Source organism: Penicillium cinerascens, assembly GCF_028974065.1.
Source record: "Penicillium cinerascens strain IBT 15544 chromosome Unknown contig_16_segment0_segment0, whole genome shotgun sequence".
NCBI lineage: Eukaryota > Fungi > Ascomycota > Eurotiomycetes > Eurotiales > Aspergillaceae > Penicillium > Penicillium cinerascens.
The window spans coordinates 474,591-488,949 of NW_026695286.1; the positions used below are offsets into that span (position 1 = coordinate 474,591).

Sequence of the window (14,359 nt, forward strand, 5' to 3'; positions counted from 1 at the left end):
TTGGAGATGATATATATCGACCCACCCTACTCGATGGTAAATACCAGAGCGATCAACAATTGATCCGCGATGACCAGAATGCCGATTGAAGCTCTTCCCCAGACCACAGTCCGCGCCATTGGGTCTACCTCTGTCATCTCCGATCCTTGCTCAGTGGTCAAGGAGCTTATCGACAATGCGCTGGATGCATCTGCAACGTCGCTGCAGGTCGAAATCTCTCAGAACACTCTTGATGTGATCCAGCTCAAAGACAATGGTCACGGCATTCCGACTGAAGATCACCCGAGCGTCTGTAAACACACGTTCACCAGCAAAATCCAGACTGTGGATGATTTGAAAAACGTTGGAGGCACGTCATTTGGCTTCCGCGGAGAGGCCTTGGCGAGCGTGGCGGAAATGTCCGGCGGAGTCACCGTCACCACGCGATCCGCTTCCGAGGTCACTGGGACCTGTCTCAAGTATGCAAGAGACGGATCGCTTTCAAGGTATTTTGATTGAAATGCAGCTTGACATGATCCATATGGAAGCTCACATACTTGGTAGCTCCGCGCGCACATCTCATCCAGCCGGGACAACAATGCGAATAACTGACTTCCTCAAGTACATCCCAGTTCGCAGGCAGACGGCATTGAAAGACGCGACAAAAACTCTTGCGAAATTCAAGGGGCTTCTTCAATCGTATGCTTTTGCTCATCCAACCACGAGATTCTCTATCAAAGTGCTTAAGGCCAAGAACGAAAACAACAACTGGATGTACGTGCCAAGTCCTGATGCAGGAATTGTCGATGCAGCCATGAGGATTGTCGGGAGAGATGTGTCATCCTGTTGTGTTGTCCAGAAACTTCCGTCTGAGTCTTCGGATCAAAGTGGCTATGACGCTCTAGCCTTCCTTCCCAAAGCAGGTGCAGGTATGCAAGACCCAGATCATGTTTTAAAGCAAAAGAACTGATCAATGCAGAAATCGCCAAAGCAAATAATCAGGGGCAGTTTTTCAGTGTTGATGGCCGCCCTCTATCCACGAGTAGGGGAATTGGCCAAGATGCCACCAGGTTGTTCAAATCCTATGTACGCGCTGCGGCATCGGGAAATGAAGCGGCCAAGTCAATCAGTGACCCGTTCCTGTGCCTTAAATTGAAGTGTCCAAGAGGAACGTATGACGTTAACATTGAACCTGGTAAAGATGACGTTTTATTTGAGGATCGTGAAATGATAATCAGCATGATCGAGAGTCTTTTTCGTGACTACTACGGACCATTGCCAGATACTCAAAAAAGGAGTCCAAAGAAAGCACAGAAGCCATCCTCAAACACTTCCCAGAGGGATAGTGGATTTGATATCCTCATGTCCAGAACACGCCCTGAAATAGCTTCCAGTCAACCTTGCAACTTCGAAGGCCCCATCAGTGTTGCTCCCGCAAGCCCCCTCTCCCAACGTGCCAATCAATATTCCGACCCTTTATCGCCTGATTATTTTCGCGATAGCGGGTCCCAACGCAACCCTGGCGATCGTATGGCCACCACCGAAAGCCGAGGCTCGCGTTTCATTAACCCCTGGTCCATTTCGCGAATCAATGCTTCCTTCCAAACCCCACAAAAGCAGCGTGTTCCTCAGTCAAGTGGTTCACAGGCTGTCATTCAAACACCTCAGCATAACAACAGCCAGCAGAATGCTGCGCCAGGATTGGATTATCAGTCACCTCCCGAGAGTCCTGAGGTGACAAGCTTTTCTGCTTTAAGGCCTGCTACCGTTTCTCCGGAGGCACGTCAATGCCGACCCCGGCCAACATCGGAATCGCTGCCCGAGGCAGGCTCTACCGTGAATAGCGTCCGTAAGGCTGCACGGCGGCGCGATAAAGAGCGATACGGTAATGGCGCGCTTGACACTTTGTTCCAACGAACGACGGGAGCTTCCTTGGCCCAAGACCCTCCGCAGCCTGAGAGTGAGCAGGAAGTTGCTATTCCTACATTATCCCAGCTTGCACAAGAGAGGTTTCAACCTCAAGCTCAAGCTGAATCCACCAATAATTTTACTGATCTGGAAAACCGCGACCCAGGACATGACGCGTCTGAGGATCCGGATTCCCAAACATCCCCCGATGACGATGGTAACCTACCTCCGGGTCAAAATCAAGACCAGGATGGCTCTATGGATAGTGGCCGAGGATTTCCAGTCCTGGAAAAATGGGCTGCGAGTCTTCATCAAGATTTCGGTCCGGAGAAAGGTCAGGATTTGGCATGGGCACTTGACTTTGAAAGGCGCAAGAGGGAGGTGAACCAGAGAAATCGCACACGCTCGGGCGGTCGCGATGGTCAACAAAAACCTCAACAAGGTGCTTCGTCTGGACCATCGCCCCACAAAAATCGATATCTTGCAGCAAAAGCGGCGCTAACAGCCGAGCGGCCTTCGGTGGTCGAGGCAGTCTCGAAAACATCCCTCTCTCCACATGACCCAAGGGCCTATTTCATGCATCACCCAAGCCAGCCAGGGCCCAATGAGGGATCCAAGGGCAGTGCAAAATTGCGACGTCTACACACCAGTCGACTACCGTTTGAAAGTACCCCGGAAGAGTATGATATCCACAGTATCTGCCTCCCCGTGTCCTCCGATCTTCCTCTCATCTCCCATTTGTCGAGTTTGTCGTGTCCATTCGACGCATATACCCAGTCCGGAAAGGAGACCGATGTATTTCCCGAATCCGACAGAGAATCTGTTGTGTCATTCTGGAATGAACGTTTAATCTCCATCATCAAAGAAAACTATAAGACCAATGATACACGATATCCCGAATGGCAAGTTGATCTTGCTTCTGTCATGGCAAAGCATTTGAATTAACTTCGACTACATTGAGTGATTTCCCTCGCGTGGGCAAAGTCTTTATTCTATAAATTCTTTCTCGTTCAGTTTCTTTTTTCCCAGCCTTTGCGCACTGCAGTTTCTTGACCAATCAAATATGCCGGGCTTGTATATTATTCAACTTGTGTTATCCAAGTGTGCTTGCGACTCATTATTTCCCATCATATGATATCAATCGCATTCTCGATATACTTCATGTCCAACCACCGAATAAGAAACGCACCGCCTAGCTCTCAATTTGTATCTTATAAAAGAAATTCATATGTAGTTTACATGATGGATTATAATGAACCTCCAATTGATCATAGCCCTCGTTGCCGAACTGCGCGGTCTCAAAGTCAGGTCGGAAACTTGATCCGTTACATAAGAGTGACATCAACAACAATGGGCCCTGTTAAAGAGAGCCAGGATCTCCAAATCCCAATTCTAGGATCAATAATTCCAATGAGAAAAAATCAATTTCCTATCCCCTTCGTTGACAGCTTACAACGATCATCAGTCGGACCGACTCCGACCGCCGTCGGGAGTTCGCCTCGCCTGACTTCAAGATGACAACCGGAGACGTCGGAATTCTCAAATCAACACTCCTACCCTCCCTCGGCCTCTATTCAAGTCTCTCACTGGCTACATTTGTAGCCGCCGAGACGACAAACCGAGTCGAGCTCAAGGATTGGCTATGGCCCTCCGGCCAAGTCATCAATGCATGGTGGAGCGCCGTCGGGCGACCCATGACCGAAACCGGGATGTCCTTCTCCGATGCCTGGACAGGGCTCACTTGGACTGAAAAACTTCTTCTCGGAGGGGTTAGTATCTGGGGAGCACGGTTGTTTGCGCGTATCGCAAGTAGGTCCCTCGTTCGCGGGAAAGACGATCCGCGGTATGACGCGGTTAAGAAAGAGCGCGGATTCTGGAAATCGGCGCTGTTCAAGGTCTTCTTGCCGGAAGCTCTATTTCTGAGTGTTATTTCGCTTCCCGTGACCTTGCCGTTCCGTATGGGTGATACTACTCTTTGGATGGGTATGAATTCCCTGACTACGGTGCGTGCGCTCGGCGCTGGCTTGTTCAGTGCTGGGTTTGCCTTGGAAGTTATGGCCGATATGCAGCTTGAATTGCACCGCAAGGAACGCGATGATCTGTGTCGCCATGGTGTGTGGAGTATCGTGCGCCATCCCAAGTGAGTTGCCCCATCCGCGCGCATTTGCCTATTTCATACTGATACCTGTTCAGCTACTTGGGTGACACTCTCGTGCATCTCTCATTTGCAGTCCTCAACCTTGCGGACTCCTTTAATCCGATCATTCTGCTTGGCCCTATTGCTAACTACTGCTTCCTTCGATTTGTGGGCGGCGACAAGCAAACCGAGGAAAGCCAGGACGTGCGGTACCAGGTGAATGACCCGCGCAAGTATCAACAGCTGCGTGCATGGCGCCAGGAGAAAAACAGCTTCTGGCCTTCTCTACACGACCTGGCCAATCCCTGGGCTTTGGCCGTCGTGGGCTGTGGTTTGATGGGTGTTGTGGTGGAGGAAGTCCTGAAAACGACTTTTGTTATGCAGTAGAAGAAGTCATTGGAAAGGACTATCGAATTCTCCGTTTAAATCCATCAGGTGATTTGATTTAATAAGTCTTCCACGGTGTAATATGAAGATCTGGCACATCCCATAGTAAATGACCTTGGGAAAGAGGCTCGGGGTCCGTGACATCGCCAAGCGCTGCGCTTAAATTTCGATTCTTCAGGGCTGCAACCAACGAGTCCCGGTTGACCACCTTGCCTCGCAATGTTGTCAGAACGAACTTCATCCAACTCGACTTGTCTTTGCTGGAAAGAATAGGCAACTCTTCAGTGCCGATCCAATCAGTCATCTGTGGGGTCAGCGGGACAAACGTCCGTTTCCACGAATGAAGCGCACGGCCAAGTCGTTTGACAGATGGAGCCCTCACGCGAGAGCCACATCCCCGGGAGGTCCGTGGAAACCAAGCGTCTGGAAGACGTGCATGCGGCAAAAGAACGACATCTGACCCACCAGAATCAAATAAGCCAGGACTACGTACGCAGTTGCTCTACTGGTATTCCCCCCTAAGCCCGGTCTGGGTGCGATTCATGCCGGTACTGTCCTGGACCCACGTCAATCTGCTTATTTCTTCTTCTCAACCCGAGACAAGCTAAGCTGGCTCAACTCGCTCAGGTCGCCACAAAAACAGCCGGGAAGATCGATGGAGTAGAGCGCGGGTTGCCAAACCAATGACAGCTCGTGTTACAATCGGGTAAACAAGACGAACCCAACCTGCCGTCACACTCTTCAGGGCAAAGGAACCCACCGGGAATAAAGTGGGACATCTCGTCACAGAAGAGAGCAATTCGGAGTGTTTAGACCACTCCCACAAAGTGGCATAGCCTCTCCTGCAAACCCCTCTGATAGGACGTCCAGGGCGGATCTAGATTGGGCCAAATGGCCCGGTTTGGAGTGCACAGATCCCTCACAGTGGCAGAAGTACAGAGTAAAGAGACGCGGCAGATCACTCAAAGTGGGAGTGGAGCTACTCGTCTCGTGCAAGGCAAGCCGTTCCGCGACAGTGGGTCGCCAACTTAGTCTCGAGACATCTGCAGAGTGCCAATCTCAATCACGTTGACAAATCCCCATAGCTGGCTCCTTTTGGAAATGGAGCAGGAACCAGCTTCACTGAATCATCCCCTGAATCGGAGGATTTTTCAGTCCTAGCTATAGTGTGGAATCGATCGACATTCCCTCGCTGAGTCCGCATAGCGATCCAGCCGTGAGTCCCTAATCTTCAGAACCGACCCACCGTTCTTGGCTGCTTCCGCGTGAGCGCTCCGTGCAAATCCCACCGGTCTCTTACGCCACGGCGTATTCAACACCCAATTTAGGGTCATCATCTCTCGGCTCACCCCCTCCCCCATAAACTTTAGCCCGTGTGCGCGGGTCACTGCTGGACACCCGCTCTTCACGCTCCCGACCTGTCATGATCCAGATACTGCCTTTGGTACATCCTAATCTGCCAGACCCTGCAGGGCATATCCACCCAGCTTACCAGTTCCAGTATTCGATCACGTCCATCATGGCTCGCGACGCGCTGAAAACACCCTTACCTTTGCTTGAGGCGTCGGGCCAGACCTACCCTAATCTTCGTATTATCTGCACCTGTGCGGGTATTATGCACGGGTTCGCCAGCTGTTGATCACAGCTACAAATGTTGGGAGCTCCCCCTCCCTCATCGATGGGTTGAGACCCTCGACTGCTCTCTCGTCTACCTGGTGCCAACCCATACAGACAAACATGCCGGAAGGGGCGCACGATCGAAGCCTCTTGCGTCGGGTGATTGAGGCCGCCCTCTTCCGCGAAGACCACCACTACCCACCCATGGCCGCACATGCGGCCGCTGCAGCAGAGCGCACTGGAGTGCCAGACCTAGAATCAGGAAAGCGCTTCGCCGTTCCGGTGAACGACCCGAATCTCCTCATCCCAGCAAACGACAAGCTTCTAATCTTCCGCGCTCTGACCGGTATCGACAGTGTCCCTGCTCTCACATCAGGCGGGCATCTTCTTCGTACCGCGCCCAACGTCAGCATCTACACGCGTTTTGTGAACAACGAGACCAAGTCCGGGCGGGCCTACCGTCTCTTCAACTGGATAATCAACATATGCCTGGGCATCCAAATCATCGTTGGCGCCGCAGTGACCGCTGTCGGAGCAGCGAGCGGGCGCCATGCCGCCGTCACAGCCTTTGGTGCCATTAATATCATCATGGCCGGTATTCTGACCTACCTCCGCAGTTCCGGACTCCCAGACCGTCTGAAGGCCTACCAGAACAAATGGAAGAACATCCGGGAGTACATCGAGCAACGTGAGCGAGAGTTCTGTTTAGTTGGTTGTGATCTCGATGTACAAGAAGAAGTCTTCATAGTGGAGAGCATGTACCAGAGCGTCAAATCGGAAATGGAAACAAACAAGAGTTCCGGCGATGGCAGGTCTCAGCAACCGGATGACCCGCGCATTCGACGCTCTCTGCTCCCACCTTCACATCAACTCACTGGAGAGCGACAGACTACGACATCGGTCAGACGTTGTGATTTGTGTCATCAGAGTTCCCCTGATGACGGGCCTGTCAGTCCAGTCACTATTCCCGAGCGGACTGCGGAGAAGGTCTAGTTGTCGACAGCGTTTAGACACTCGGCGCGGCCAACACTTGGACGACCTATGGTGATCGACCGGTTATTCTCCAGGTTTAACCATGAGCTCCCTTGCGACATCACAATACTTCCCGTAACGTGGCTTGACTTCCTATCCTGAATCGCCATATAATGGCACTCTACATTTTGATTGCGGGCAGGGGTATGCTGTTAATCCAATACCCATACATCGAGGCGGCGTTTCTCCAAGCCATACCCTATGCATCTACGATGGCCACGGATTTCTTATCTTATTTTCATATTCATAATTTTGATAATGTTTTAATGTCTAGAAATATTGACAGAGGCTTTTTATCCTTCCAAGGCTCACAACAATGGGAATCCCCACAGAACGCCGATCACCAAGTGGCTGCACCAGTTTTGATCCGAAGTGGAACTCGACTAACACCCCAATCCCAGTAAGAAGGAGAAAACAAACTACCTAAGCCATTCAATATGACGCCATAAAAGAAATAAGCACAAAATTGAGTTCATCCACGATCTCCGACCCGAAATCGCACCGCCCAACCCAAACCTCGAATTCGACCCGCCCGGACTCTCGGCATCCCGCGCACACATCCGCGCAAAGTCACTTCACAAATTTACACCATCCGTCAATCGCCCAACCCCCGGTGTAAGGTTCACCACCAAATCCAAAATGACACTCGAAGTGGAACCAGCCAGTCCATCCGACGCGCCGCAAATGGTGCGCGTCTTCCAAGCCGCATTCTCAAACGCCTTCAACAGAACGATGTTCCCGCCCACAGAGGACGTGCGCGTGTGGGCAATGGAGCACCTAGTCGGCGGTAACGGCGCGCAGCCACGCGAAGTATTTTTGAAAGTACGCGATGAAGAGGGCAAAGTAGCTGCGTTCGCGAAATGGATTCGGCCAAGGAGCGCCGATCCGGATGGGCGGGAAGAAGAGGAGGTTTCGTGGCCCGCTAGTAGCGATGTGGAGCTTTGTGAGAAGTTTTTTGGGACTATGGAGGAGCGTCATCATCAGCATATGGGGGACAGGAGGCATTATTGTAGGTTTTCTTTTTCTTGTTCCTTTTCTGTTTTTTTTATTTTGCCCCTTTAAGCTCTTGCGGTACCCTTATTCACATTGACAGGACTGACGCGTGACAGATCTCGACATTATAGCCGTTGACCCGGCATATCAAGGGCGTGGATTAGCGTCCAAGCTATTGAAATGGGGCCTTGCGCGTGCCGATGAAGAAGGTATCGAGGTTTACCTTTCCAGTTCGCCGGAGGGGAGACGGATGTATGAAAAGTATGGCTTTGAAAGCAAGGATTCATTCTCGCCCTTCCCGGGGTACGAACAGTTGAATATGATTCGACCGATTCAGAAATGAGTTGACCAGGTCTTTGGTCCATGTCTCTCGTGGATTGAATCTTGCTTGTATATACCATGTTTGTATTTGGTCCATTTCTCTCCATCCAAATATTTATTCGACAGCGAGGCTTCGCGTCGAGGCAACTCTATACATATTCAACATTCGCTTTTCCTTCGCGCTCCCAATCTTCCCTTCTCGACATATGATGCTCAGCAGGACTCATCATGCAGTTCCGTTGCCTGTGTCTCAATTGGCAAATCCAGCCACCCTCCAGCCAACAGAATTCAAAAAGCACCATAGAACAAAATAGGTACACCCGACACAACCGTGCTAACGAAAGTCGTGATGATATTCGCGATCAGTCCAAACAACCTTGGAAGAAAATCATCATGCCCAAACCGAACCGACGAGTCTCCGTCGATATAATTGCCGACAATGTCACGCAAATGCCATCGTTCATCTGTTTTCATTGATATTCAACTTATCGCGAGATATTACTATCAGGCCGCCCTGCGACCTCTGACATCAACCCCCACACTTCGCCCTTGGAGTCTGAAAGTCAGACATCAAAAGCATAAACAAAATGACCAAAGTGTTGATGTAAAATGGAGTCACTTCGCCGAGTGAGAAATGTAAATTTCTAACTTCACCGCAGCACTGGTGTCACCGAATACGTTGGCGGCGACGCCCTGGCTACTCTGGTCGCCAAGCATCCGGAGTTCTCCTACTCTGCAATGGTCCGCAGCACCCAAAAAGCAGAGCAGGTCATGGCCCAGTACCCAAACACCCGGGTCATGATCGGCGATCTCGACGATTCAGCCCTGCTCGAGCGGGAAAGTGCCGCCGCAGACATCGTTCTGCGTACGAACCCACCATCCAAACCTATCACAGCAGCTGACGGCAGTCCCAGACACGGCAGATGCCTCTGATCATGTGGGGCCTGCAAGGGCCATCGCCACCGATCTAGTTGCCGGTCACGGCAAAGGGAACGCAGGCTACTGGTTGCACATGGGAGGAACCGGAATCCTGACCTTTGAGGACAGCGACAAGAACGAATACGGCACTGAGAGCGACAAGGTGTACAATGACTGGAGCGGGGTCAAGGGACTGCTCACTCTCCCCGACCATGCCTTCCATCACGATGTGGACCAGCTCGTGCTAGAGGCCGGAGCGAACCATGCAGACGTGCTTAAAACCGCTCTGGTCTGCCCACGTACCATCTACTGTAATCCCTGATTGCCCTGCCTGAAATCGCAAAACGGAAGTATTTACTAATTCTGTAGGTCGCAGCCGAGGGCCATGCTCACAGCGCGGTCGCCAGGTCTACGAGCTCGCGAACCCGACACTCCGACTACATAAATGGCCCATCATCGGCGCTGGATGATTCATCTGGAACGATGTCCACATCCACGACCTCAGCGACGTGTACGCACTGCTCGTGGACGCCGCAATTGCAGGCCGGACCGACGACGACCTGTGGGGAGCCAAAGCCTACTACCTTAAAGAGCATGGCGAGCACGTCTGGGGCGAGCTGGCCCAATCCACAGCAGAAGCAGGCACGAAACTGGGATACCTCGCCGAAATCAAGGCCGAGACAATCGTCCTAGAAAGCGCCAAGAAATACGCAGGCTTCGAGTTACTGGGCTGGAGGATGAACTCGCCCTGGCGTGCGCAGCGAGCGCGTGCCATTCTGGGTTGGAAGCCTTACAGGCCCAGTCTGCTTGAAGAACTGCCCACCGTGGTTCGCAGTGAGTTGGAACGCATGCAGAAATAGATTAGATTAGGATGTTCTTTCTAGGCCCATGCCCAAGCCTGCGGCCAGGTGGGACACGGCACGCTGCTAAGTTTCAAAACAGTTGAAAGGCCCGGTGTGTGAGTCTTATATGCCGGACTCGGGAAGAATTCCGTGCTTGCACCAGGGACAGTTAATAATTCGCAATATGACGGGTCTTTTGGTGTAGCCAATCCAGACATTTCTTTTCATGTAGGCATACACGTTCTGACCCGCGGTGGGGAACACCCGCAGGGATTGAAGATTGCAAGCCTCGTCGGAAGAATGAAATCGGGCTGGCCGGTCTCGAACCCGACCGGTGACCTCCCGTGAACAAGGTTGGCCCGAACACCGGCTGACGTCGGGGTAGAATTAGGCCGATTCTTGGCATGACAGGTGCTGGGACCTTCTAATCGTGACATTTTGTAAAGTGGCCTGACAAAGCCCGTTTGCTGGTCGCGGAGCAATTGTTGGCCGTTTTCCAAATTCAAAGAGAACTCCGGGTCCATGTGGGATGTGGGAGTCTTTCATATAACTGTTAAGACGTAGGCCGTTTTTCTACATGTTTTCTACAAGGCGACACAGTATTTTTCCTTAATAATTGGGTTCCTATTCCTCTAGTACTCGCCGTTGATCGTAATGGCATCTAATCTATCTTCCCACGGCTCTGAGAGGCCAGATCCTCTTCGCTCCAGCAGGCCGTCATCTACATTGTCAGAAAATGAGACAGATAAGAAGTTTGCTCTGGGACGCAGGGGCATCCTCGTCGTCTTTACATTGTGTATACTTACACTGATGGCGGCTCTCGATGGAACTTCGCTATCCGTCGCATTGCCAGTGGGTTTAGCCTTACACCTTCCGATTTACTCCTGTTGACCTGTGAAGACCATAGCGCAAGACCTCAATGGAACAGCCATCGAAGCATTCTGGAGCGGTACTTCATTCCTACTAAGCTCAACAGGTATGTCCCGACACGGCTTATGACGGGTATAACTCACGCCAGAATAGTATTCCAACCTAGCTTCGCCTCTCTATCCAACACCTTCGGCCGCAGACCAATGGTCCTCATCGCCATAGTCTTCTTCTGCGTCGGTGCCATCATTTGCGCAGTTGGAAACGATTTCACGTACATGCTAGTAGGCCGATCCATCCAAGGCGTCGGCGGCGGTGGAATTATCGCGCTGAGCGAAGTCATCGTCACCGACCTAATTCCACTGCGCTTGCGCGGTCAATACTTTGGTATTTTGAGCGCTATGTGGAGTATCGGGTCGGTGACGGGCCCTATTCTTGGTGGTGGGTTTGCGGAGAGTGTTACCTGGGTATGTCTGAACAAGCCCATCTTGGGTGCAGAGCTAATGTGTGTAGCGATGGATCTTTTACATCAACTTCCCCTTCATTGGGATCGGCGCTCTCTTTGTTATAATTTTTCTGAACCTCAATACCATCCCTACCTCGCTGGGTGAAAAACTCCGACGCATCGACTATATCGGCACGGTCATCTTCGTCGGCAGTCTATCGTCGTTCTTAATCCCGTTAACCTGGGGTGGAGTGTCATACCCGTGGGACTCATGGCGCACTCTCGTTCCATTGATTGTGGGCGCAGTGGGACTTGTGTTCTTCGCATACTACGAGTATCGCTTCGCAGCCGATCCGATTATTCCACCGGTGATATTCCAGAATCGCACGGCCACGGCTTCGTTTATCGGTAGCGTGCTACAAGGTCTGATTCTTTGGTGTTCGCTTTATTACCTGCCACTATACTACGAAGCCGTGAAAGAGTACAGCCCTATTATCTCTGGCGTTGCTCTTTTCCCGGAGACATTCACCGTTGCACCCAGCGGGATGATCGCGGGTATTCTCATTAGCGTCACTGGGCATTATCGCTGGGCTGTTTGGCTCGGATGGGTTCTTTCCACCATCGGTTTTGGTTTGATGTGTCTCATCAAGACGACAACCAGTGTTCCAGGGTGGATACTTCTTAACCTCGTGGGCGGCCTGGGGCTGGGTGTTCTTTTCCCTTCTCTGGGTTACGCGGTGCAGGCATCAGCCAAGCCGGAGAATCTCGCTATTGCAGTCGCCATGTTCAGTTTCTTCCGTGCTTTGGGACAGGCAATTGGAGTTGCTGTCGGCGGCGTGGTCTTCCAGAACCAGATGTACAAAAATCTGCTCAAGTATCCTGCGCTCGCCCCGATGGCCAGTGCTTACAGTCAAGATGCTGCCGGTCTGGTTCAGGTTATCAAAGGCATGGCTGAAGGCGCGGACAAATTGAATCTCAAGGATGCGTACACGGACAGTTTACGCATTGTGTGGGCGGTTTGTTGTGCAATCTCCGGAGTGGCCATGCTGGTCAGTTTGTTGACCGAGTCCTACGATCTCGACCGAGCACTGGAAACCAACCAGGGCCTTCGTGGACTGGATGATCACGAGTCTACCGAGAAGGACCTGGAGGCAAAAGCTGAACGAGATATTGAAGCGACCACTCCCATGGCATGGTGACGAGGGCCTATGGGCCGTAATGACCAACGAGACGTCTAGAATGTACAGCATAGTTTAACGTTAAACCCTAATGATAATTTCCTCACACGTACCCCGGATTATACTCCTTATCCCCAGCCTCATTCCCATCATGCTCATCCGCAAACCCGACACCCCTTATCAAAGTCTTAATACCCTCGCCTCTCTTCGTAGTCTCCCAAGCCTCAATGGTCTTCTCAAACGGCACAATCTTGGTAATCAACGACTTCAGCTCAATCTTTCTGGTAAATGCCAACTCCAACGCCATCTTATAATCCCCCGGCCCGTACCGAAAACACCCCTTCACATTGATTTCATTCTCCGAAACCGTTGAAATTGGAAAACTGACATTCCGCTGCCCAAGCCCCGTCTGCACGAACGATCCCCCAACCCTAAGCGCATGAATAGCCATCTGAATGCACGATTCCGCACCCGTGGCCTCAATCGCCACATCGAACCCCACAACGTCCGTCTCGGTAATATGTGCATTGCGATGCATCCCACGCAGACACTGAGCATTCTCTTCCGGCGAAAGTGATTGGGTAGGAATCGCGGTAGCAAACGACAACCTGCCATTCGGAACAAACGAATGGGCAAAATCCAATTTATCCCGACTGATATCCACGCATGTAATCATACTAGCCCCGTACTCGCGCGCCACAGCCGCACAAAGGAGTCCGATCGTGCCAGCGCCAAAGACAACAACCTTGTCACCGGGCTGCACGCCGACCTGCCTGACCGAGTGCACAGCGACGGACAATGGCTCAACGAGCACGGCCTCATCAAGCCCGAAAGATCGTCCCACACTGGTGGGGATCTTGTAGCAGCAGTCAGCGGAGATCTTGAAATACTTCGACAAGGTGCCATGGTCGGGCGGGCTGGCGGCAAACTTCATCTGCGGGCACAGATTGTACTTTCCCATCTTGCAGCGGCTGCAGAGACGGCATGCACGCCCGGGCTCGATGGCAACGGGGTCCCCTGGCTGCAGGGTCGTTACTGCGGGGCCGACGGTTTGCACGATACCCGAGGCTTCGTGGCCCATTACCAGGGGATTGGATGGGGAGACGAGTCGTTTAACGCCTCCATGAGTCCAGAAATGGACCTGGTTGGGTTAGTAATTGATTAAGAGTAGTTTGGGGGGCGGGTGAACACGTACGTCACTTCCACAGACACCCACGTAGGCGATGCGGATGATCACGTCGTAGGGATCTTCGATCATAGGGAGAGGTCGGTCCTCGAAGCGGGCGTCTCCCGGGCCGTAGAGTAGACATGATGGGTTCTGCATCTCCGATGGTGTGGAGCTTACAGTTTGGAGCCAGTTGTCTACTGATGATGGGGTCATCAACATCGATAGTTCCTTTGCTTTGCGGGGGATGTAAAAGCCTGATATAACGGGAGAACTAGGAGTATTAGGAGGAGAAAAGGTACAGAAACGGCCTGCTATTCAGATGAGACGATGGGCGGAAGAGAGGAGTCCGAGTGATGATACGGAGGTAACGAGAGGGGAAGAACCCCACCGGAGCTGGTAAGCCCCGGATCTAAGAACAGGGCTGATATACGGTATGGGAATCGAGTAAATCTTGAAATTATTATAGACTGTCCGCTATCCACGGTAGATCCAGTCAAACTCCATCGGAAATTTAGCACAGGCGGGGGTCATAACATCGTTAGGGATAAATAGCAAAGAAGACCAGCG

The 14,359-nt window shown here is 51.9% G+C and overlaps 7 protein-coding genes across 7 annotated transcripts; 5 read left to right on the forward strand and 2 right to left on the reverse strand.

Moving 5' to 3' along the window:
- Positions 1-78: 78 nt before the first annotated feature.
- Positions 79-2,832, forward strand: N7498_000173 (putative DNA mismatch repair protein; the record flags this gene model as incomplete). Its single annotated transcript, XM_058447236.1, has 3 exons — positions 79-485; positions 544-908; positions 959-2,832. The coding sequence occupies 3 exons, from the start codon at positions 79-81 to the stop codon at positions 2,830-2,832; spliced, it is 2,646 nt and encodes an 881-aa protein (XP_058312647.1).
- A 569-nt stretch (positions 2,833-3,401) lies between these two features.
- Positions 3,402-4,411, forward strand: N7498_000174 (DUF1295 domain protein; the record flags this gene model as incomplete). Its single annotated transcript, XM_058447237.1, has 2 exons — positions 3,402-4,027; positions 4,081-4,411. 2 exons carry the CDS (start codon positions 3,402-3,404, stop codon positions 4,409-4,411), a joined length of 957 nt encoding a protein of 318 aa, XP_058312648.1.
- A 58-nt stretch (positions 4,412-4,469) lies between these two features.
- Positions 4,470-4,715, reverse strand: N7498_000175 (uncharacterized protein; the record flags this gene model as incomplete). The annotated part of the gene is made up of 1 exon (XM_058447238.1): positions 4,470-4,715. One exon carries the CDS (start codon positions 4,713-4,715, stop codon positions 4,470-4,472), a length of 246 nt encoding a protein of 81 aa, XP_058312649.1.
- A 1,433-nt stretch (positions 4,716-6,148) lies between these two features.
- N7498_000176 (uncharacterized protein) lies at positions 6,149-7,021 on the forward strand (the record flags this gene model as incomplete). The annotated part of the gene is made up of 1 exon (XM_058447239.1): positions 6,149-7,021. One exon carries the CDS (start codon positions 6,149-6,151, stop codon positions 7,019-7,021), a length of 873 nt encoding a protein of 290 aa, XP_058312650.1.
- A 678-nt stretch (positions 7,022-7,699) lies between these two features.
- On the forward strand, positions 7,700-10,152 carry N7498_000177 (uncharacterized protein; the record flags this gene model as incomplete). Its single annotated transcript, XM_058447240.1, has 6 exons — positions 7,700-8,003; positions 8,170-8,356; positions 9,034-9,239; positions 9,289-9,603; positions 9,669-9,803; positions 9,836-10,152. The coding sequence occupies 6 exons, from the start codon at positions 7,700-7,702 to the stop codon at positions 10,150-10,152; spliced, it is 1,464 nt and encodes a 487-aa protein (XP_058312651.1).
- A 636-nt stretch (positions 10,153-10,788) lies between these two features.
- Positions 10,789-12,645, forward strand: N7498_000178 (uncharacterized protein; the record flags this gene model as incomplete). The annotated part of the gene is made up of 4 exons (XM_058447241.1): positions 10,789-10,986; positions 11,035-11,110; positions 11,158-11,468; positions 11,515-12,645. 4 exons carry the CDS (start codon positions 10,789-10,791, stop codon positions 12,643-12,645), a joined length of 1,716 nt encoding a protein of 571 aa, XP_058312652.1.
- Positions 12,646-12,727: 82 nt separating this feature from the next.
- On the reverse strand, positions 12,728-13,948 carry N7498_000179 (NAD(P)-dependent alcohol dehydrogenase; the record flags this gene model as incomplete). The annotated part of the gene is made up of 2 exons (XM_058447242.1): positions 12,728-13,765; positions 13,820-13,948. The coding sequence occupies 2 exons, from the start codon at positions 13,946-13,948 to the stop codon at positions 12,728-12,730; spliced, it is 1,167 nt and encodes a 388-aa protein (XP_058312653.1).
- Between the last annotated feature and the right edge of the window lie 411 nt (positions 13,949-14,359).